Source organism: Haliotis rufescens, unplaced genomic scaffold (assembly GCF_023055435.1).
Source record: "Haliotis rufescens isolate VD_foot unplaced genomic scaffold, xgHalRufe1.0.p SCAF_2, whole genome shotgun sequence".
NCBI classification, from domain to species: domain Eukaryota; kingdom Metazoa; phylum Mollusca; class Gastropoda; order Lepetellida; family Haliotidae; genus Haliotis; species Haliotis rufescens.
Genome location: NW_025963890.1, coordinates 43821351 through 43843459, shown reverse-complemented (window position 1 = coordinate 43843459; position 22109 = coordinate 43821351). Strand labels below are relative to the sequence as shown.

At 39.2% G+C, this 22109-nt stretch overlaps 3 protein-coding genes across 7 annotated transcripts; all 3 read right to left on the bottom strand.

Moving 5' to 3' along the window:
- Positions 1-363: 363 nt before the first annotated feature.
- On the bottom strand, positions 364-11810 carry LOC124153058. Of its 2 annotated transcripts, none has more exons than XM_046526180.2 (2): positions 11265-11810; positions 364-729 (listed from the first exon to the last, which is right to left on the bottom strand). In XM_046526180.2, the coding sequence occupies exons 1-2, from the start codon at positions 11808-11810 to the stop codon at positions 577-579; spliced, it is 699 nt and encodes a 232-aa protein (XP_046382136.1). In that variant the 3' UTR covers positions 364-576. The 2 variants fall into 2 exon arrangements, with proteins under 2 accessions (XP_046382136.1, XP_048255989.1); XM_048400032.1 differs by lacking the exon at positions 364-729 and adding an exon at positions 10309-11070 and having other exon boundaries at positions 11421-11810.
- LOC124153057 (2'-5'-oligoadenylate synthase 1A-like) lies at positions 736-7074 on the bottom strand. Its single transcript, XM_046526179.2, has 6 exons — positions 6797-7074; positions 5022-5454; positions 2990-3284; positions 2480-2637; positions 1632-1831; positions 736-1157 (listed from the first exon to the last, which is right to left on the bottom strand). The coding sequence occupies exons 1-6, from the start codon at positions 6814-6816 to the stop codon at positions 746-748; spliced, it is 1518 nt and encodes a 505-aa protein (XP_046382135.1). The 5' UTR covers positions 6817-7074; the 3' UTR covers positions 736-745.
- Positions 11126-21506, bottom strand: LOC124153056. 4 transcript variants are annotated; one of them, XR_007222273.1, is made up of 7 exons: positions 18929-19061; positions 17141-17573; positions 15414-15708; positions 14873-15030; positions 13862-14061; positions 11751-13155; positions 11126-11711 (listed from the first exon to the last, which is right to left on the bottom strand). XR_007222273.1 is itself a non-coding variant. In XM_048400031.1 (7 exons), exons 1-7 carry the CDS (start codon positions 18955-18957, stop codon positions 11943-11945), a joined length of 2130 nt encoding a protein of 709 aa, XP_048255988.1. In that variant the 5' UTR covers positions 18958-19064; the 3' UTR covers positions 11126-11942. The 4 variants fall into 4 exon arrangements, 3 of the variants coding, with proteins under 3 accessions (XP_048255988.1, XP_046382132.2, XP_046382131.2); XM_048400031.1 differs by having other exon boundaries at positions 11126-12799; positions 12998-13155; positions 18929-19064; XM_046526176.2 differs by lacking the exon at positions 18929-19061 and adding an exon at positions 21362-21506 and having other exon boundaries at positions 11126-13155.
- Between the last annotated feature and the right edge of the window lie 603 nt (positions 21507-22109).

The following is a 22109-nucleotide window of genomic DNA, read 5'->3' as shown; positions in this document are numbered from 1 at the left end:
GTTAAAACCGGCATCAATACAACATCAACATCAACATCAACATCAACACAACATCAACATCAACACAACATCAACATCAATACAACATCAACATAAACGCTAACTATGTATACTCTCTCTCTCTCTCGGGGGCACGGGTGGCCTAGTCGTCTAAGGCGCCGCGATTCGCTGTGCAGAGTTGCGTCCCTTGGGCACGCCAGAAACCTATGATTGTGGGTTCGAATCCCGGTTCGCCCTGATTATGTTTCTAGGTTTGTCAGCACCATACCCGTGCTTGTGGGTTTCACCGAAGTGGTAAACGTCTGAGACCTGCATCACTTCGGGCTTTCCTCCCACATTAAGCTGACACGCCGCGATATAACTGGAATACTGTTCAAAGCGGCGTTAAACCAAACTCACTCACTCACTCTCTCTCTCTCTCTCTCTATCTCTCTCTCTCTCTCTCTATATATATATATATAAAAATAGTGATATATTTCATGCAGAACGTTGCTCTGTTAAACAATAAGAAAGGGTTGTTAATCAGTCATGTCGGATAACATGTATAAAGATCAGTTATGCAAATCAATTTAATGTTTATGACATGCCTGTGTCACTATCGCAAAATATAACTTTGCAATATACTAAGTAACAACTCCGGTTCTGAATTAACATCACATTGATATATATGTCCGGAAGTTGGCACCAATCCTTTGATTGAAAGTTAACATCTGTGGTCCCTTTCTTCATCTTTGACCGATGGAATTTATGAACTCACTCTCCATATTATGACTCCTAAAACAGCTAGTACCAGCAGCAACCCCAGCAGCAACTTGCATCTCCAGACACAGAGGGATTTTGCTGGTCTTTTCGAACTAGGGTTGCTCGAATGCATTTGGGCATTCACCGATGACATGACCCCAGTACCTGTAGAAACATCATCAGGAAAGGAATCCCCCATGTCTATCGCCACGGCAGCAGGTAGTTGTAAGGCCACAGAAGGGCAGATATAGGCTGGATTTCGGTATGCCAATTGTCTAGAAGACAAGTGTTTAGGTTTGACAGTGCCATATCTTTCAAACAGCTCAATGGCGCACTGACTCACTCGTAAAGCATCCTTCATGTTGGGCGCAACATTCACAAAGGGATTTGCAGGATCCAGTACTATAGGCTCGGCTCTGAAATAAAGAAACAAAATTACTTTTTCAGCATAAGGACTTTACTTTATCTGATATGGATGACCATGCTGTTATTAAGCGAACATAAAAGCGTATATAGTATTCCGATAATGTGTATACGCAGATGAATGAAACGTTAATGTCATGTTCAATGTCATCATGAATAGAGCGTCCAGAAGCTAAATATTAATAATATTCGTTCGTTCGTTCGTTCGAACATTCATTCATTCATTCATTCATTCATTCATAGGGGTAAAAAAGCATTAACTCATACCTCGTAGCTCGTAAATATTTAAGTTTGCCACACGAAATAAAATGACGTCGTTGAATTGTGATATAGCATGCCCCCGCTGTCCAGCTAATGAAATGGAAACCAACTGTGGTTTAAATCTGCAGGTTTGGAACGTAGATATTAATGCATTATTCGTCATCGTGTCAAAACATATTGCATGAAATCGTCATTTCTGTACTTACTCTTCACTTCTGTATTTGAGGAAGTCGTAAGTTTCAGGCCAAATGATCCGAAGACTCTGACAGAAACAGAGGCGGTATAAGACTTGTATGACGTAGTCATCAATGTCGATCTCGTGGTCGTCAGGTGAGTTGTTTTTCATCCAATAGTCAATGACCACTAACTCACAGAAGTAACACCGGACTGTTTTACACCTCTCATCCTAAAAATCAAAACATAATTTACATGTGGCTGTTGTTCCGTGGGCGCGCGTGTAATAACCAGACATTGGCTTCGGGTGTGAGGCTCCATGTCTTAGCTGAGTCTGTACCAAAGGCCTCTCTGTTTGCGACACCGTTAGTTAAGGCCCCGACCATAGCGTTTCCAGAGTGAATATATCGCCCATACCTTTTGATTATGATTGACTCTTCAGGACGACATGCTGTGACATGATTTGTGTTCACATATGTCGAAGCGCAATGACTAACGTTAGTTGTTTTTAGCATCTTAGAAGAATCCAGTTGAGACGAGGAACAACACAACACAGTCGCATCTTAGGATAAGCATAGTCGCCTTATACGGCAAGCATTGGTTGCTGAAGACCTATTCTACCCCGGATCTTCACGGGTCCACAACAAACGTACACATAACGTCCAGTTGATATTCCGGGTAAGAAATGATAATCAGCAGCCCATGCTTATCGTAAGAGGCGACTAACGGGGTCGGGTGGTCAGGCTGGCTGACTTGGTTTATACGTGTCATCGTATCCCAACTGCGTGGATTGATGCTCATGGTGCGGCGTTAAACAACAAAGAAAAAATCAAAGCAATCAAAGTTAAACAATCACAGAAGAACCAATTATATCACGTACCTTGCGTATAATTTTGATCCAATATTTGACTATCCGGATGACGTCTTTCAACGCGTCTGGTACGTTCTGCACAAACTCGACCTGCAGCTCAGACAGGCACGGCCCACAATGTTTCCTCTCCTTTGCTGACATGGACTTCATATTTGTGTACAATGCATCTGCAAAAAGAAAAAGGTTTGAGATTAGTATACTACCGTTTGTATCAAATACTCCATTCAACAGGAAGAATCAATCAGTACAAACGTGAATGCGATGTTCATCTTAACCACAATAGCTCACATCATACTGTTGTTTATACACACATGTATCATTAAACAATGAAATTATGATATGAAAGTGCCGGACATGTGAATTTAATAAATTAGTACCCTTTGCTAGTAATGTCTGATCTGTGTTTAATTTAGTAACAATAAGTTCAACATAATTATATGGTGAAAGCTAATATATATTTCGTGTTCGTGGATAGACACAAATAACTGATGATCAACTTCATAAATGATACGAATATACCCCTCTCAGAAGAACTGTTACGGCGCAACAGTTGCACAGCTGGTAGTAGATCCACATCCATCGACGTGCAACTGCCACTAACACTCAGCTCAAACTGTATTGAGTTTGGTGTGCGCTTTTGAAACCTCAGCCCATGGGCCCAATTCATGTCCCGATTTTCGACATGGCGTTTGATTCGTTCTATGATCTCTTCTTTGCTTTCTATAAATGTCGTCATGGTTTTGTACTCATGCAAGAAGAGAATCAGGTCGACATCTGCCTTTGTTAATGGAGTTTGTTTGGCTATTGATCCTGCCTGGAAATGACAATACAAATAAATAAAAAATACAGTAAACTACGTTTATAACGAACACGCTCACAACGAACTGGCGGATATAACAAGCTTATTTTTTGGGTCCCGGCCATTTGCTGTACATATGCTGTATATATGCGAACTACGGTTATAACGACCTCAAATAAGTGGTCTCTTTGAGTCCGTTATAACCGTAGTTTACGGTAGATGTGCATTAATACCTCAATAGCAAGATATCTCTTTGACATTGATTGACAATTTGTAATAAATTAGTATTATGAGTCAATAGTGATGTTTGAGACAGCATTGAATACTAGAAACTCTAAAGCTTAATATTTCTGTATGGCTACACATCTACAAACATAAATATATTTTTCTTTGTGAAATAGATTTTGTATAATTGTAACAAAACTGACTAAGCTCCAAACTCATTGAAGGTACATATATACGGTGGCCCATAAGGGACACGGAGTCTGTTTTTCAATATTTTGATATTTCACTTACATTTATCGTTACCTTTTGCAAATATTATCACCGCGCTGGGAATATTATCACCGCGGTGGAAATAGTTTTCTGTGGTTTCATTTTAGTTTTTGACCTTTTCGTTTTGGTTTTTGACATTTCCATTTTAGTTTTTGACATTTTCGCTTCACATTTCAGCGACTCAATAGCTACTTGAAAGTACATTTTCCATGTTTTCGGTTGTTTTTATACATGATTTATCACATATTTGTATGGCAAATTGTGTTAATTTGCAAAAGGTTACGATTAAAGTAAGGGAAACGTCAAAATATTGAAATATTGCGGTTACTGCAATATTCGAATGATGTTAGGTTATCGGAAAACTCGAAAACTTACAAACAGAATGTATTTCAAGTTTTGAGGACAACGGAAAACTAGCTATTTGACGCTTGTTCTGTGACGTCATATATTTTGCGTCACGATGACTGATATGACATCATTATAGTGACGTGCGGTGCAGAACGTAACCTTTACAAGGCTTGCTTAGTTTTCTTTAGGGGTGCCCACGTTACTTTACGAAGTTGCCGTGCTACATGCTTTCAGTGCCTGTCGTAAGTTCGAGTGAGGTATTACGGTGTTAACAAACTGCTTGAGCATACAGAACGCCATATTTTGTTTTAAGGCTGTTGTCGGTGATTCCGTAAATTGTGTTTTTAATGTAGAGCTAGGTTACCTGTTCTTCTAAAAGCGCGTTCGGTTTACCAAATTTAATTTAGCGCGGTTAAATCTACAGGTAATCTCCAAGCAGGCACATGGCGCAGTTTCAGCGTTGAAATGTGCCTGCAGGACTAGCGCTACATTCAAAACATAGTGCTTTTATCTCCTAAGTATGACTTTATTCATAATTACAAACAACATCTTTGGAAACTTAAGTATATTTGTAATACATTGTTGTTTTACTGTATGCAAGGGGTGGGGTAGTTAGTTTGTTAAAGCGTTGGCTCTTCGAGTTCATGACTTGGGTTCGATTCTCCGCATGGACAACACGTTTGAAGGATTTTCATGGCACTTTATTGTGACTGGAAGCCGAGTAAAGTAAAACCCATTTACATTTTCCTTCTTCACATTTATACATTAAACAATCAAACTTTAGTTGTCTCAAGGTATAAACACGGTTTATTAGTTGGTGGTTCAATTGCTCAGCTTATCATAACATTGTAAACATAATGCAAACTATACAAAAGTATAATCATAATCAACGCGCCATCTTTACCTTACCATGGTGATGTGGCATTTCTTGTAAGATGTGTTGTGGTGCATGAACCATTCCAACTTTTCCTTAATTCTTTGACACTCTTCGTAAACAATTGCATCCGGATTCAGGCGTTCTATCAATTCGCTGAATGATTCTGTGTCGTCCATTCCAGGCAAAGGATCATCCCTCCATGAATTCACTATGCCTTCTTCGTGTTTCATGTGTACCTCAAAATGAGTTCTCAAGAAGAATTTCTTAGAACAAAATGCACATTCGAAAACAGAATGTCGTGTCTTGATGTGATCTGACAAGCCACCGGGAACGCTCTCACCGTAGTCGCAATAAAAGCAAGCACTGTTCCCGCATCGCTTGCTTCTCGAAGTCAGATGTTGGAATAATGCAAGATCGGTTTGAAAATCTTTGCAACATTCTTTACACTTATATAACCCACTGCTCCTGAAAAACGCCAATCATCGTGATTACATATATTTATTTATATATGATATATGATTTACATGAAAATGTTCATGCCATCAATCACCAGTTTAGCTAACTCAGAATGCGTGTATTATCTTCAATATAACAACTGACTAATATTTAGGTGACTATATCAATATGAAATACCACTCCTTTTTTACTCCTTTGGTTTGGGAGATTACACAATATACATAAGCGTGTTTATATTATAAATATTTATACATTATTATATACACAGGAGAGTGAAAGAAACTTAGAAGCATATGATGCATGAATCAGAAATGTGCGAGATACAGCCACCCCATGGTTTCTCTGGGATTTTATGGGCGATCGGGTAGCCTAGTGGTTAAAGCGTTCGCTCGTCACGCCGAAGACCAAGGTTCGATTCCCGACGTGGGTACAATATGTGAAGCCCATTTCTGGTTTCCCTCGCCGTGGTATTGCTGGAATATTGCTAAAAGCTCACTCACTCACTCACTCTGGGAGTTTATTTACACACTGTAATGTATATGCTTTAGGTACAGCATGGACTTATGTTCCGGAAACTGATTTCTGTGGAGGCGATGTTAATGAAAATAGTCCGTGTAGAAATGTTCATCCATTCTACTATTTGTGTAATACCCCCAAGTAATGTCACAGTATTATATCATCTTCCACATCATCTTCCAGTAACAAATGTTTATGAAGTGTCAAATTAAAAAATAGTTTTTCATGCAGTGCCCCTTGTTCAACGTATGTGTATTGCCATTAAACTGCAGTTATCTGATTCCGTTCAAGTGTAACGAGAACAAGTTTATGATCCTTCTTGTGTGACACTTCTATTCCCGCTCATTGGTAAGTCCGCCATTGTCCGGGGATTCCCCAAAGAAAACTGCTCGTATATATTCCCTACCGCCTCGTGGAAATATAGTGTATTTAGTGAACACTGTAAAAACTCACTTGCTATCTCAACCTCCATGCAATACACTGTAGGTATCTGATCTCTTTCAAGTGTAAACTAGCCCTAGCATACCCTAACATGTCACAGTAACCTAGTGGGACAATCCGACAAACCGAAAGTACGATATCGACCCAACCAACAACTTGGTAATAACACTACGGCTGCGATCGCTGTAAGCTACAGTTGATATACTAACAACGTCCATATACATTGCATTCACCAATGAGATCAATGCACGTAACAACTGCTACACCTACCATCCTTTCCTACTCTATAGGTCGAAGCGAAATCATTGATTGACGTTTGTGTCTCGTCTTATACTGTATTAGGTTGTTATATACTAACATACATCATAGATGTGGAGAACATGTAATCACTTACTTCGTCTTTTTCTTGGTCATTGTTGATCATCTGTGATAGTTTATTCGTGTAGCTATACAAATACGTCTCCCTCCACCGTCAGGCGTACACAGTCTGATTTGTTTACTTTGTCTATCTTGAGCTGACTGGGAATTCCGGCGGGGAACCTGGGACGGGGATTTACCTATTCTAGCTGCACAGACGCATCGACATACAACCGTGACTCCTCGCGAGGTCTCTCATCACATCATTAATGAGATAACGGCGACCTTTTTGTCTAAGTTATTATCACTTTCACACACATTTTCTACATATACAAGGCGTTTTTGTGCGACTGAATGTACGACTGAATGTACCATTAACCATTCACGCCATTAACGCGTCTGAACGTAATAGTAAGATCAGCCTTAAATGTTTGAAGTTATTTTCGATAAAATACATGTTTGAATTGAACGAAATGTTTTGGTGTGATATATTAATGAACATTTCTGAATGTTACATGTACAAATGCATCGTGATCGTGAATGCATCAAATAAGTACGATAGAGGAAACAATAATGTTTCATAATGAGCCGGGTCAGTACTAACAGTAATACGTGTAAAATTCCTAGACAGAGAGAAACATGACTTGGTGTTGCCAAATTAAAGGCAATGTGTTTATTTAAGATTGAAGATTTCAGCATAGAGTGAGAGAGTGTGTGAGTATGGTTTTACACCGCTTTTCCAGCAATGTCACGGCGGGGGACATTTGAAAGGGGCTTCACACATTGCTTAATGTTTAAGTGTTAAATTTTCAACACAACGTAAACAGGTGCGCAATTATATTTTTGTAAAAGTACATACAATGAATGAATAATAATGAACAGTAGTCTTTGGACATATTATCACATAGCTGGAATATTACTGAGTGCAAACAAAACATCAGATGGCTCACAGAGTCGAGGTTGTTGGGATTCGTCGGGTTTTGCGGTCTGCAGAGTTGTCAGGTCAGAGAGCCTGCGATCCAGGTCCCTATGCTTTTTATCACTCGAGTTATCACGACGGTGACCAAAGGCCATCCTGGTGACCCACAGCTTCAACTACGGACTGCTTTCTCCGGACAGGTGTTTGAAGAAGATAGCGTGGCACTTTCCGGAAATGTTATTGAGCCTACAGGTTCCACTACACCAAATCAGAACCAGTTGTGACTTACCGTTTTCGCAGGGAGCCTCCAGGATCTGCAGTCTGTGATTGGATGATATTGTGTAAGATGTTTATGTCGTGTAAATGTACATGTATCCAGTAATTAAAAGAGACCATGTTTTGTTTTATATTAAGTAAAGTCTTTTTAACATGATGACTTATGCTGATTGTGACCACAGATCATAGATATGTGCAAGTAGGTTACATTTGGTGCGGAACTGGGGTTGTGTGTTAATATAAGCTTCCTGTACTCGGAAAAGGAGTTGGCTATGCTAGCCGTTTTTTGTGTGTTTATTGCTGCTGAACTGTGCACACACGTACTGGTCATAGCTGTTGAATTCTTAATTATTTTTTTATAAAATATTACGTTACTGTGGAAGTCTGAGGGAAAACATTTGGTTGTGTGAAACCTATACTGCCAGCTGTCGGGGTTAGTATTGGTACGACGTTCCTCGTTGGTGTAGTGCTTCCATTTTGATTCCACGAGTTTGGACCTCCACAACATAATTTATAATTCATAAACTGACAACTGAAATCCACATTGGCGTAAGCGGCTCATCCAGACATCTTCAACCTCTTGAGATGGGACCAAAGATGTAAATGTCAAAGACCTGGATCACTTGATGTTTTTTTCCGAGTTAATCTGACACACGCTATTTTCACTGAATTAATGTTGTAAAGCCCAACTCGTGCTTTTTGAACCCTCACTATGTTAGAATTTATATTTCACACTTAAGAAAGGAAGCAAAAACATGCCAACACTGTTTATTGATACAAGTACAGTTTGGTCTCTAACTAAAATTTTATCCCAAGGTTTTGGTCCCAATTGATGTTTGTTGGTTAGTGATATTACATAGTAGATATAAACCTGATTATGCATTTTGCAGTACGTATATGAATGTGGGTTCTTGTTACACTTTTTACTTGGAATGATGCACTTCATGGTTACGTCAGGTTTGCAGAGTAGCTACCCTTAGCCGTTACAGGATCCTCCAACTCAAATATCAGATTGTCTTTTCAAACAGTGCCGTTGTACTAGTTCTTGTAGGAATGACCAAGTTGTAACTTTCAACGAGCTGCCTCCCATGGGCGATATTACGCTGATACTCCGTGACATGACTGAAGTATTGTTAAAACCGGCATCAATACAACATCAACATCAACACAACATCAATACAATATCAACATCAACATAAACGCTAACTATATATATATATATATATATATATATATATATATATATATATATATATGTGTGTGTGTGTGTGTGTGTGTGTGTGTGTGTATATATATATGAGTGATATATTTCATGTAGAACGTTGCTCTGTTGAGCAATAAGATGGAGTTGTTAATCAGTCATGGCGAATAACATGTATAGAGATCAGTAATGCAAATCAATTTAATGTTTATGACATGTCTGTGTCACTATCGCAAAATATAACTTTGCAATATACTAAGTAACCACTCAAGTTCTGAATTAACATCACTTTGATAGCGATGTCCGGAAGTTTGCTCCAATCCTGCGATTGAAAGTTAACATCTGTGGGCCCTTTCTTCATCTTTGATTGAAAGTTAACATATGTGGTCCCTTTCTTCATCTTTGATTGAAAGTTAACATCAGTGGTCCCTTTCTTCATCTTTGCCTGAAAGTTAACATCTGTGGTCCCTTTCTTCATCTTTGACTGAAAGTTAACATCTGTGGTCCCTTTCTTCATCTTTGATTGAAAGTTAACATATGTGGTCCCTTTCTTCATCTTTGACTGAAAGTTAACATCTGTGATCCCTTTCTTCATCTTTGACTGAGAGTTAACATCTGTGTCCCTTTCATTATCTTTGACTGAAAGTTAACATCTGTGATCCCTTTCTTCATCTTTGACTGAGAGTTAACATCTGTGTCCCTTTCTTCATCTTTGATTGAAAGTTAACATCTGTGGTCCCTTTCTTCATCTTTGATTGAAAGTTCACATATGTGGACCCTTTCTTCATCTTTGACTGAGAGTTAACATCTGTGTCCCTTTCTTCATCTTTGATTGAAAGTTAACATCTGTGGTCCCTTTCTTCATCTTTGATTGAAAGTTCACATATGTGGACCCTTTCTTCATCTTTGACTGAGAGTTAACATATGTGGTCCTTTTCTTCATCTTTGATTGAAAGTTAACATCTGTGGTCCCTTTCTTCATCTTTGATTGAAAGTTAACATCTGTGGACCCTTTCTTCATCTTTGAATGAAAGTTAACATCTGTGGTCCCTTTCTTCATCTTTGATTGAAAGTTAACATCTGTGTCCCTTTCTTCATCTTTGACTGAAAGTTAACATATGTGGTCCCTTTCTTTATCTTTGATTGAAAGTTACAATCTGTGGTCCCTTTCTTCATCTTTGACTGAAAGTTAACATCTGTGATCCCTTTCTTCATCTTTGACTGAGAGTTAACATCTGTGTCCCTTTCTTCATCTTTGATTGAAAGTTAACATCTGTGGTCCCTTTCTTCATCTTTGATTGAAAGTTCACATATGTGGACCCTTTCTTCATCTTTGATTGAAAGTTAACATCTGTGGTCCCTTTCTTCATCTTTGATTGAAAGTTAACATCTGTGGACCCTTTCTTCATCTTTGATTGAAAGTTAACATCTGTGGTCCCTTTCTTCATCTTTGATTTAAAGTTAACATATGTGGTCCCTTTCTTCATCTTTGACTGAAAGTTAACATATGTGGTCCCTTTCTTCATCTTTGATTGAAAGTTACAATCTGTGGTCCCTTTCATTATCTTTGACTGAAAGTTAACATCTGTGATCCTTTTCTTCATCTTTGACTGAGAGTTAACATCTGTGTCCCTTTCTTCATCTTTGATTGAAAGTTAACATCTGTGGTCCCTTTCTTCATCTTTGATTGAAAGTTCACATATGTGGACCCTTTCTTCATCTTTGACTGAGAGTTAACATATGTGGTCCTTTTCTTCATCTTTGATTGAAAGTTAACATCTGTGGTCCCTTTCTTCATCTTTGATTGAAAGTTAACATCTGTGGACCCTTTCTTCATCTTTGAATGAAAGTTAACATCTGTGGTCCCTTTCTTCATCTTTGATTTAAAGTTAACATATGTGGTCCCTTTCTTCATCTTTGACTGAAAGTTAACATATGTAGTCCCTTTCTTTATCTTTGATTGAAAGTTACAATCTGTGGTCCCTTTCTTCATCTTTGACTGAAAGTTAACATCTGTGATCCCTTTCTTCATCTTTGACTGAGAGTTAACATCTGTGTCCCTTTCTTCATCTTTGATTGAAAGTTAACATCTGTGGTCCCTTTCTTCATCTTTGATTGAAAGTTCACATATGTGGACCCTTTCTTCATCTTTGATTGAAAGTTAACATCTGTGGTCCCTTTCTTCATCTTTGATTTAAAGTTAACATCTGTGGTCCCTTTCTTCATCTTTGACTGAAAGTTAACATATGTGGTCCCTTTCTTCATCTTTGATTGAAAGTTACAATCTGTGGTCCCTTTCTTCATCTTTGACTGAAAGTTAACATCTGTGGACCCTTTCTTCATCTTTGATTGAAAGTTAACATCTGTGGTCCCTTTCTTCATCATTGATTGAAAGTTAACATCTGTGGTCCCTTTCTTCATCTTTGATTTAAAGTTAACATATGTGGTCCCTTTCTTCATCTTTGACTGAAAGTTACAATCTGTGGTCCCTTTCTTCATCTTTGACTGAAAGTTAACATCTGTGGTCCCTTTCTTCATCTTTGACTGAAAGTTAACCTCTGTGGACCCTTTCTTCATCTTTGATTGAGGGTTAACATCTGTGGTCCCTTTCTTCATCTTTGACTGAAAGTTAACATCTGTGGTCCCTTTCTTCATCTTTGATTGAAAGTTAACATCTATGGACCCTTCTTCATCTTTGATTGAAAGTTAACATCTGTGGTCCCTTTCTTCATCTTTGATTAAAAGTTGACATCTGTGGTCCTTTTCTTCATCTTTGACCGATGGAATTTAGGATCTCACACTCCATAGTATGATTCCTAAAACTAGTACCAGCAGGGACACCAGCAGCAACCCCAGCAGCAACTTGCATCTCCAGACACAGAGGGATTTTGCTGGTCTTTTCGAGCTAGGGTTGCTCGAATGCATTTGGGCATTCACCGATGACACGACCCCAGTACCTGTAGAAACATCATCAGGGCAGGAATCCCATATGTCTATCGCCACGGCAGCAGGTCGTTGTAAGGTCACAGAAGGGCAGATATAGGCTGGACTTCGGTATGCCAATTGTCTAGAAGACAAGAGGGATTTTGCTGGTCTTTTCGAGTTAGGGTTGCTCGAATGCATTTGGGCATTCACCGATGACATGACCCCAGTACCTGTAGAAACATCATCAGGGCAGGAATCCCACATGTCTATCGCCACGGCAGCAGGTCGTTGTAAGGTCACAGAAGGGCAGATATAGGCTGGACTTCGGTATGCCAATTGTCTAGAAGACAAGAGGGATTTTGCTGGTCTTTTCGAGTTAGGGTTGCTCGAATGCATTTGGGCATTCACCGATGACACGACCCCAGTACCTGTAGAAACATCATCAGGGCAGGAATCCCACATGTCTATCGCCACGGCAGCAGGTCGTTGTAAGGTCACAGAAGGGCGGATATAGGCTGGACTTCGGTATGCCAATTGTCTAGAAGACAAGAGGGATTTTGCTGGTCTTTTCGAGCTAGGGTTGCTCGAATGCATTTGGGCATTCACCGATGACATGACCCCAGTACCTGTAGAAACATCATCAGGGCAGGAATCCCACATGTCTATCGCCACGGCAGCAGGTCGTTGTAAGGTCACAGAAGGGCAGATATAGGCTGGACTTCGGTATGCCAATTGTCTAGAAGACAAGAGGGATTTTGCTGGTCTTTTCGAGCTAGGGTTGCTCGAATGCATTTGGGCATTCACCGATGACATGACCCCAGTACCTGTAGAAACATCATCAGGGCAGGAATCCCACATGTCTATCGCCACGGCAGCAGGTCGTTGTAAGGTCACAGAAGGGCAGATATAGGCTGGACTTCGGTATGTCAATTGTCTAGAAGACAAGTGTTTAGGTTTGACAGTTCCATATCTTTCAAACAGCTCAATGGCGCACTGACTCACTCGTAAAGCATCCTTCATGTTGGGCGCAACATTCACAAAGGGATTTGCAGGATCCAGAACTATAGGCTCGGCTCTGAAAAAAAGAAACAGCGTAAGGACTTTACTTTATCTGATATGGATGACCAAGATGTTATGAGGCGAACGTATATAGTATATAGTATACCGATAATGTGTATATGCAGATGAATGAAACGTTAATATCATGTTCAATGTCATCATGAATAGCGCGTATAGAAACTAAATATTATTTTAGGTAGGTCAAATGTGTCAACTTTTATGTGTGTGCAGTTGTCAGTCCTGCTGGATCTGTTGAAACAATATGAAGTCACATTTCGGCGTTGCTTAGAATGACGTTGTCTACTGTTTATGACGTCAGGAATTGTTGACTCATGAAACTTTACTTTACATGTAGTCAACAGAAGAAAGGTTTACTTGAATGAAGGTTCTCAGTTGGGTTGACGGTTCATATGTTTTTATTCATATTCAAATTCATAGTCTCCCTTAAAAGACATACGTCATTCATTCATTCATTCATTCATTCATTCATTCATATGGGTAAAAAGCATTAATACCTCGTAGCTCATCACTATTTAAGTTCGCCACACAAAATATAATGACGTCGTTGAATTGTGATAGAGCATGCCCGCTGTCCAGCTAATTATATATAAACCTAGTGTGGTTTTAATCTGCAGGTTTTGAACGTATATATTAATGCATTATTCGTCATTGTGTCAAAACATATTCCATGAAATCGGCATCTTGTTGCTATCTGTACTTACTCTTCACTTCTGTATTTGAGGAAGTCGTAAGTTTCAGGCCAAATGATCCGAAGACTCTGACAGAAACAGAGGCGGTATAAGACTTGTATAACGTAGTCATCAATGTCGATCTCGGGGTCGTCAGGTGAGTCGTTTTTCATCCAATAGTCAATGACCACTAACTCACAGAAGTAACACCGGACTGTTGTACACCTCTCATCCTAAAAATCAAAACATCATTTACATGTGGCTGTTGTTCCGTGGGCGCGCGTGTAATAACCAGACATTGGCTTCGGGTGTGAGGCTCCATGTCTTAGCTGAGTCTGTGCCAAAGGCCTCTCTGTTTGCGACAACGTTAGTTAAGGCCCCAACCATAGCGTTTTCAGAGTGAAAATACCTTTTGATTATGATTGACTCTTCAGGACGACATGCTGTGACATGATTTGTGTTCACATATGTCGAAGCGCAATGACTAACGTTAGTTGTTTTTAGCATCTTAGAAGAATCCAGTTGAGACGAGGAACAACACAACACAGTCGCATCTTAGGATAAGCATAGTCGCCTTATACGGCAAGCATGGGTTGCTGAAGACCTATTCTACCCCGGATCTTCACAGGTCCACAACAAACGTACACATAACGTCCAGTTAATATTCCGGGCAAGAAATGAGTGAGTGAGTGAGTGAGTTGGGTTTAACGCCGCTTTTAACAGTATTCCAGTTATATCACGGCGTGTCAGCTTAATGTGGGAGGGGGTAAGAAATTATCTTCAGCAGCCCAATGGCATGCTTGTCGTAAAAGGCGACTAACGGGATTGGGTGGTCAGACTGGCTGACTTGGTTTATACGTGTCATCGTATCCCAACTGCGTGGATTGATGCTCATGATGTCAAACACTGGATTGTCAGGTCGAGACTCGATTATTTATTTTATTCATAGAGCTGGAATATGATGAGTGCGGCGTTAAACAAAAACGAAAAAAATCAAAGCAATCAAAGAAAAACAATCACAGAAGAACCAATTAAATCACGTACCTTGCGTACAATCTTGATCCAATATTTGATTATCCTTATGACGTCTTTCAACGTGTTTGGTACGTTATGCACAAACTCGACCTGCAGCTCAGACAGGCACGGCCCACAATGTTTCCTCTCCTTTGCTGACATGGATTTCATATTTGTGTACAATGCATCTGCAAAATGAGAAGGATTTGAGGTTAGTATACTACCTTTTATATCAAATACTCCATTCCACATGAAGAATCAACCAGTAAAGACCTGAATGCGATGTTCATCTAAACCACAATAGCTCACATCATACTGTTGTTAATACACACATGAATCATTAAACAATAAAATTATGATACCAAAGTGAAGGACAAGTGAATTTAATAAATAAGTAACCTTTTCTAATAATGTCTGATCTGTGTTTAATTTAGTAAAAATATGTTCAACATAATATATTTGTTCAGTATCGAAAGGGTTATTTTATGTGAGGTGACAGCTAATACATATTTCGTGTTCGTGGATAGACACAAATAACTGATGATCAACTTCATAAATGATACGAATATACCCCTCTCAGAAGAACTGTTACGGCGCAACAGTTGCACAGCTGGTAGTAGATCCACATCCATCGACGTGCTACTGCCACTAACACTCAGCTCAAACTGTATTGAGTTTTGTGTGCGCTTTTGAAACCTCAGGCCATGGGCCCAATTCATGTCCCGATTTTCGACATGGCGTTTGATTCGTTCTATGATCTCCTTTTTGCTTTCTATAAATGTCGTCATGGTTTTGAAGTCGTGCAAGAAGAGAATCAGGTCGACATCTGCCTTTCTTAATGGAGTTTGTTTGGCTATTGATCCTGCCTGGAAGTGACAATACGAATAAATAAAAAATAAATGGGCATTAATACCACAATAGCTTTCTGGAAAGGAATCCTGAATCCTTAAGGTGGGCCGTTGGATTGTATTAAATTAATACGTGTCAACTGTTGACGTGTTTGAAGTATTGTTTTGTTAAACTCAATTGGATTATGCTGTGGATCGCGTAGATATCTGCCTATATTTACACACGACAGTGAAATTCTGAGAAAAAGTTTTAAACAGCAAGTAATAAATAAAATACTTAACTCACTCCCGTGTGAATACGAAACGAGCTCCCGTGTAATACCAATTTAATGCAACTCGTGAATAGTTCTGGTATTACACGGGAGCTCGTTTCGTATTTTATATATTTGCACGAAACACGCTATGCGCGTGACATATTGTTGAATAACAATTCTACCAAGTACCTTTGTAGGCTACAAAATGTAAAGTTGCGGTTACTGCAATATTCGATATGACGTCATTATTGTGACGCGCGGTGACGAACGTAACCTTTACAAGGCTTGCTTAGTTTTCTTTAGAGTGTCCATCTCATTTTAGCTTACAAAGTTGCCGTGCTGCTAGCTTTCAGTGGCTGCCGTTAACTCGGGTGGGATGTTGCGGTGTAAACAAACTGTGAAAGTATATAGAGCGCCATATCTTGTTCAAAAGCGGTTGTCGGTGATTCCGTACATTCTGATCGACATTCCTCTCGGCACTGGACTGGAAAACACCCACGCCGCTTCACTCAACACAGTTCTCAACACCAAATAGTTCGCGATTTGTTTAGTCATGTTCGAATGGAGAAAAAAACGTTGTGTTTTAAATGTAGAGCCAAGTTACCTGCTGTTTTAACCGCGCTAAATTTAACAACCGCAACGTCGCGTTCGGTTCACCAAATTGAATTTAGCGCGGTTAAATCGACAAGTAATCTCCTAGCAGGCAATGGCGTTCTTTCAACGTTGAAATGTGACGTTGATACAACGTCGTTGTGCCTGCAGGGCTAGCTCTACATTCAAAACACAGTATGTTTATCTCCTAATTATGACCTTATTCATAATTACAAACAATGTCTTTTGAAAGTAAATTTGTAATACATTTTTGTTTTACTGTATGCAATGGGTGCTGGGTTAGTTCGTTTGTGAAAGCGTTGGCTCTTCGAGTTCATTGGGATTCGATTCGCCGCATGGACAACACATTTCAAGGATTGTCATGTCACTTTATTGTGACTGGAAGCCGTGTAAAGTAAACTCATTTACATTTTCCTTCTTCACATTAATACATTAAACAATCAAACTTTAGTTGTCTCAAGGTCTAAACACGGTTTATTAGTTGGTGGTTTAATTGCTCAGCTTATCATAAAATTGTAAACATAATGCAAACTATACAAAAGTATAATCATACAATCATAATTAACGCGCCATCTATACCTTACCATGGTGATGTGGCATTTCTTGTAAGATGTGTTGTGGTGCATGAACCATTCCAACTTTTCCTTAATTCTCTGACACTCTTCGTAAACAATTGCATCCGGGTTCAGGCGTTCTATCAATTCGCTGAATGATTCTGTGTCGTCCATTCCAGGCAAAGGATCATCCCTCCATGAATTCACTATGCCTTCTTCGTGTTTCATGTGTACCTCAAAATGAGTTCTCAAGAAGAATTTCTTAGAACAAAATGCACATTCGAAAACAGAATGTCGTGTCTTGATGTGATCTGACAAGCCACCGGGAACGCTCTCACCGTAGTCGCAATAAAAGCAAGCACTGTTCCCGCATCGCTTGTTTCTCGCAGTCAGATGTTGGAATAGTGCAAGATCGGTTTGAAAGTCTTTGCAACATTCTTTACACTTATATAACCCACTGCTCCTGCAACACGACAATCATCATGATTACATATTTATTTAAATTTATTTATATATTATGTATTATTTACATATCTGAAAATGTTCATGCCCTAAATCACCAGTTTAGCTAACCTAGAATGCGTGTAATATCTTCAATATAACAACTGACTAATATTTAGGTGACTTTATCAATATGAAATACCACTCCTTTTTTACTCCTTTGGTTTCGGAGAGTACACAATATACATATGCGTGTTTATATTATAAATATTTATACATTATTATATACACAGGAGAGTGAAATAAACTTAGAAGCATATGATGCATAAATCAGAAATGTGCGAGATACAGCCACCCCATGGTTTCTCTGGGAGTTTAGGGGCGGTCGGGTAGCCTAGTGGTTAAAGCGTTCGCTCGTCACGCCGAAGACCCAGGTTCGATTCCCGACGTGGGTACAATATGTGAAGCCCATTTCTGGTTTCCCTCGCCGTGGTATTGCTGGAATATTGCTAAAAGCTCACTCACTCACTCACTCTGGGAGTTTATTTACACCATGTAATGTATATGCTTTGGGTACAGCATGGACTTATGTTCCGGAAACTGATTTCTGTGGAGGCGATGTTAATGAAAGTAGTCCGTGTAGAAAGGTTCATCCATTCTACTATTTGTGGAATACCCCCAAGTAATGTCACAGTATTATATCATCTTCCACACCATCTTCCAGTAACAAATGTTTACGAAGTGTCAAATTAAAAAATAGTTTTTCATGCAGTGCCCCTTGTTCAACGTATGTGTATTACAATTACACTGCAGTAATCTGATTCCGTTCAAATGTAACGAGAACAGGTTTATGATCCTTCTTGTGTGACACTTCTATTCCCGCTCATTGGGAAGTCCGCCATTGTCCGGGGATTCCCCAAAGAAAACTGCTCGTATATATTCCCTACCGCCTCGTGGAAATATGGTGTATTTAGTGAACACTGTAAAAACTCACTTGCTATCTCAACCTCCATGCAATACACTGTAGGTATCTGATCTCTTTCAAGTGTAAACTAGCCCTAGCATACCCTAACATGTCACAGTAACCTAGTGGGACAATCCGACAAACCGAAAGTACGATATCGACCCAACCAACAACTTGGTTATATCACTACGGCTGCGATCGCTGTAGGGTACAGTTGTATATATTAGCAACGTCCAAAAACAAAGCATTCACCAATGAGATCAATGCACGTAACAACTGCTACACCTACCATTCTTTTCTACTCTATAGGTCGAAGCGAAATCATTGATTGACGTTTGTGTCTCGTCTTTTACTGTATTAGGTTGTTATATACTAACATACATCATATATCTGGAGAACATGTAATCACTTACTTCGTCTTTTCTTGGTCATTGTTGATCATCTGTGATAGTTTATTCGTGTAGCTATACAAATACGTCTCCCTCCACCGTCAGGCGTACACAGTCTGATTTGTTTACTTTGTCTATCTTGAGCTGACTGGGAATTCCGGCGGGGAACCTGGGACGGGGATTTCCCTATTCTAGCTGCACAGACGCATCGACATACAACAATCACTCCTCGCGAGGTCTCTCATCACATCATTAATGAGATAACGATGACCTTTTTGTCTAAGTTATCATCACTTTCACACACATTTTCTTCATATACAAGGAGTTTTTGTGCCACTGAATGTATGACTGAATGTACCATTAACCATTAACGCCATTAACGCGTCTTAAAGTAATAGTAAGATCAGCCTTAAATGTTTGAAGTTATATGATACATGTTTGACTTTGAACGAAATGTTTTGGTGTGATATTCTACATGTACAAATGCATCGTGATCGTGAATGCATCAAATAAGTACGATAGAGGAAACAATAAAGTTTCATAATGAGCCGGGTCAGTACTAACAGTTCGATAGTAATACGTGTAAAATTCCTAGACAGAGTGAGTGAGTGAGTACGGTTTTACGCCGCTTTTAGCAATATTCCAGCAATATCACGGCGGGGGACACCAGAAATGGGCTTCACACATTGTACCCATGTCAGGAATCGAACCCGGGTCTTCGGCCTGACGAGCGAACGCTTTAACCACTAGGCTACCCGACCGCCCCTCCTAGACAGAGAGAAACATACTTTGGTGTTGCCAAATTAAAGGCAATGTGTTTGTTTAAGATAATATGACTTCACAATGTTCCACTTAGTGAGTGAGTGAGTGAGTGAGTGAGTGAGTGAGTGAGTGAGTGAGTGAGTGAGTGAGTGAGGTTTTACGCCGCTTTTCCAGCAATGTCACGGCGGGGGACACCTGAAATGGGCTTCACACATTGCTTAATGTTTAAGTGTTCAATTTTCACCCCAACATAAACAGGTGCGCAATTATATTTTTGTAAAAATACATACATATAATAATGAACAGTATTCTTTTGACATATTATCACATGCACATACATGCTGATAGGAATGGGCACAGTATTTCTTTCGTACAATGCAAGGCATAATGTACCTATTATGTAATTTGTTTTCAGTAAAACAGGAGTTTCAGTTTTTTTATATATAACTTCAACGAGTTTAACATCAATATCAAATATCACAGATGGAACCATCACAGTTTCAGGCAATTCATGCAGTTACTTACGTTTCTGAAATGTTCTTCCTCTATATTTTTTCTGCACATATTTTAACCAATCATCTGTCACAGTTTGCGCCTTAAACATGTTTCAAAGTGTGCCTTTTTATACATACAAAGTGTCATGCCTTTATGTTCTTGCTCCTTCGAAATACCTATCAAAGACTGCCTTAGACATCCTTCGTAATGTAACTTTATTTTATAAGCTTAAAATGTTTAGGGGAAATATGTCTTCTTTCTCTCAGTTTACCAGGTGTATATTTTGTATGATAAGAGTATTGGACTTTGACCTATTATCTCAATTAGCAATAGGTCCATAGCTTTATCACATACCGCCCTTGCAGTGCTGTACATCGTATATTATTCAGGCTGTAAGCTACCGTGGCTTTGGGACTTTGCCATCGAGACTTTGTGTGCTGGCGATTGGATGCCTCTCTCCGAAAGTGTGGGTTCGAATCCCGGAAAAGACGTAACCCAAAAAAGTAACAGAAAGTTGTACTCTATAAGGACGTGTAATAAAAAAACAAACATTTGTTTCAACTTTCTAAAAGTCATAATGTATTAATAGCTTTTGGTGCCGTGTCAATTGACACATTACAGAGTGGCTGTTACGAGTTATGTCACTTCTATGTCCCCCTTTTGACCAATAAAATTTCATCTCTCATATCGCTTGCATTCGCATCAAACAAAATGGTGGCACCCAGTCAAAACGATCTAATCGATAATCTAGGTCTATGCATTGTAATAAAACGTCCCTCACCCCGTCAAGTGAATCCAATAACTTGAGCACCTTAACTACAAACATGAAAAGATTTGCAAATTATCTATCGACGCCCAGTTAACGGTACACATGCTATTGCACGCAATTGTTGTTACTGTTATTCCTCCACCTACTGTATATATTCTGTACAATGTCCCTCATTCAGTCTTGCTTGACAACGGTATAAGGATCTATACAGAAACGCTGCTTTTAACAGTATTACAGAAGTTGTTATCCATAAATTGTGTCTACTTTGTCATCCGTCAACTTCTAAGTCATGCCTATCAAACAATTGTGGACGACAAGTACGGATGGATATACGGGTACCTTGATCGATTACGCGGATATATAACATAACGTACATGAACAAATACAACATTTCTGAACCTTCGTTCGACACTACACTGTGGCACAGATACCTTTTGTTCCTGTCCATCATGTAACGTCTGACCCAAACGTTCTTGAATTTGAATATACGGATCCTGTCTTCTATACACTCGGAAAAAAGAAATCAGTTGGGTTTATGTGATCCTGACGAGAGCATATCACTCAATATTGAAATGATAAAAGGAGATTCGTAAATCAGCACTACTTATCTACAAATGTACGCCCCTTATAAATAACACTTTATCACTGTGCACGAATGGCAGTGGATATTATGCAAACAAACGTGACACGGATAATGTTCGAGTACGTTTGAGGTTGACACATATGCATTACAACACACGATTGTGTTCGATAACACGACATTGTGGTCATGAGCCCCATGAGGTAAACCCACCATTATATATTTATGTATCATCGCTACAGTTTACCATTAAGAATTTTACAAACCATTGTATTTTGGAAGAAAATACATTTGAAATTATGATTTTCAAAATTTAGTAAGAAAATAGGTTGTACAATGTCTAGAATGGTTAGAAGTTAGAAATTATTGACATTAACTGGAATTAATATTGTCAATCTTGTAACAGTGTGTTGCACCTGTCTTAATTATGATAGACGTGTATCAGTGAAATACTACAACGCAGAAATTATTCATCGATGTTCAACGACTCTAAATAACATCTGCATACGGAAATAGACTCATATAAATATTTGTTCATACAGATGTTGTTCACTGATTTGGTTAACATTACCTTGGCCTCCGTGGACTAGAGGTACATG

Excerpts from the sequence above, each read along its gene's own strand:
- LOC124153056 (XM_046526175.2), bottom strand. The coding sequence starts at position 18,957 with ATGATCAACAATGACCAAGAAAAGACGAA. Across the intron at positions 15,709-17,140 it reads AGAAATGCCACATCACCATG|GCAGGATCAATAGCCAAACA; the intron begins GTAAGGTATAGA and ends TGTCACTTCCAG. Across the intron at positions 14,062-14,872 it reads GGATCAAGATTGTACGCAAG|GATGAGAGGTGTACAACAGT; the intron begins GTACGTGATTTA and ends TTTGATTTTTAG.
- LOC124153057 (XM_046526179.2), bottom strand. The coding sequence starts at position 6,816 with ATGACCAAGAAAAAGACGAA. Across the intron at positions 3,285-5,021 it reads AGAAATGCCACATCACCATG|GCAGGATCAATAGCCAAACA; the intron begins GTAAGGTAAAGA and ends TGTCATTTCCAG. Across the intron at positions 1,158-1,631 it reads CTCAAATACAGAAGTGAAGA|AGCCGAGCCTATAGTACTGG; the intron begins GTAAGTACAGAA and ends TCTTTATTTCAG.
- LOC124153058 (XM_048400032.1), bottom strand. The coding sequence starts at position 11,810 with ATGAAGAAAGGGACCACAGATGTTAACTTTCAGTCAAAGATGAAGAAA. Across the intron at positions 11,071-11,420 it reads ATTGTAACTTTCAATCAAAG|ATGAAGAAAGGGACCACATA; the intron begins ATGAAGAAAGGG and ends TTTCAGTCAAAG.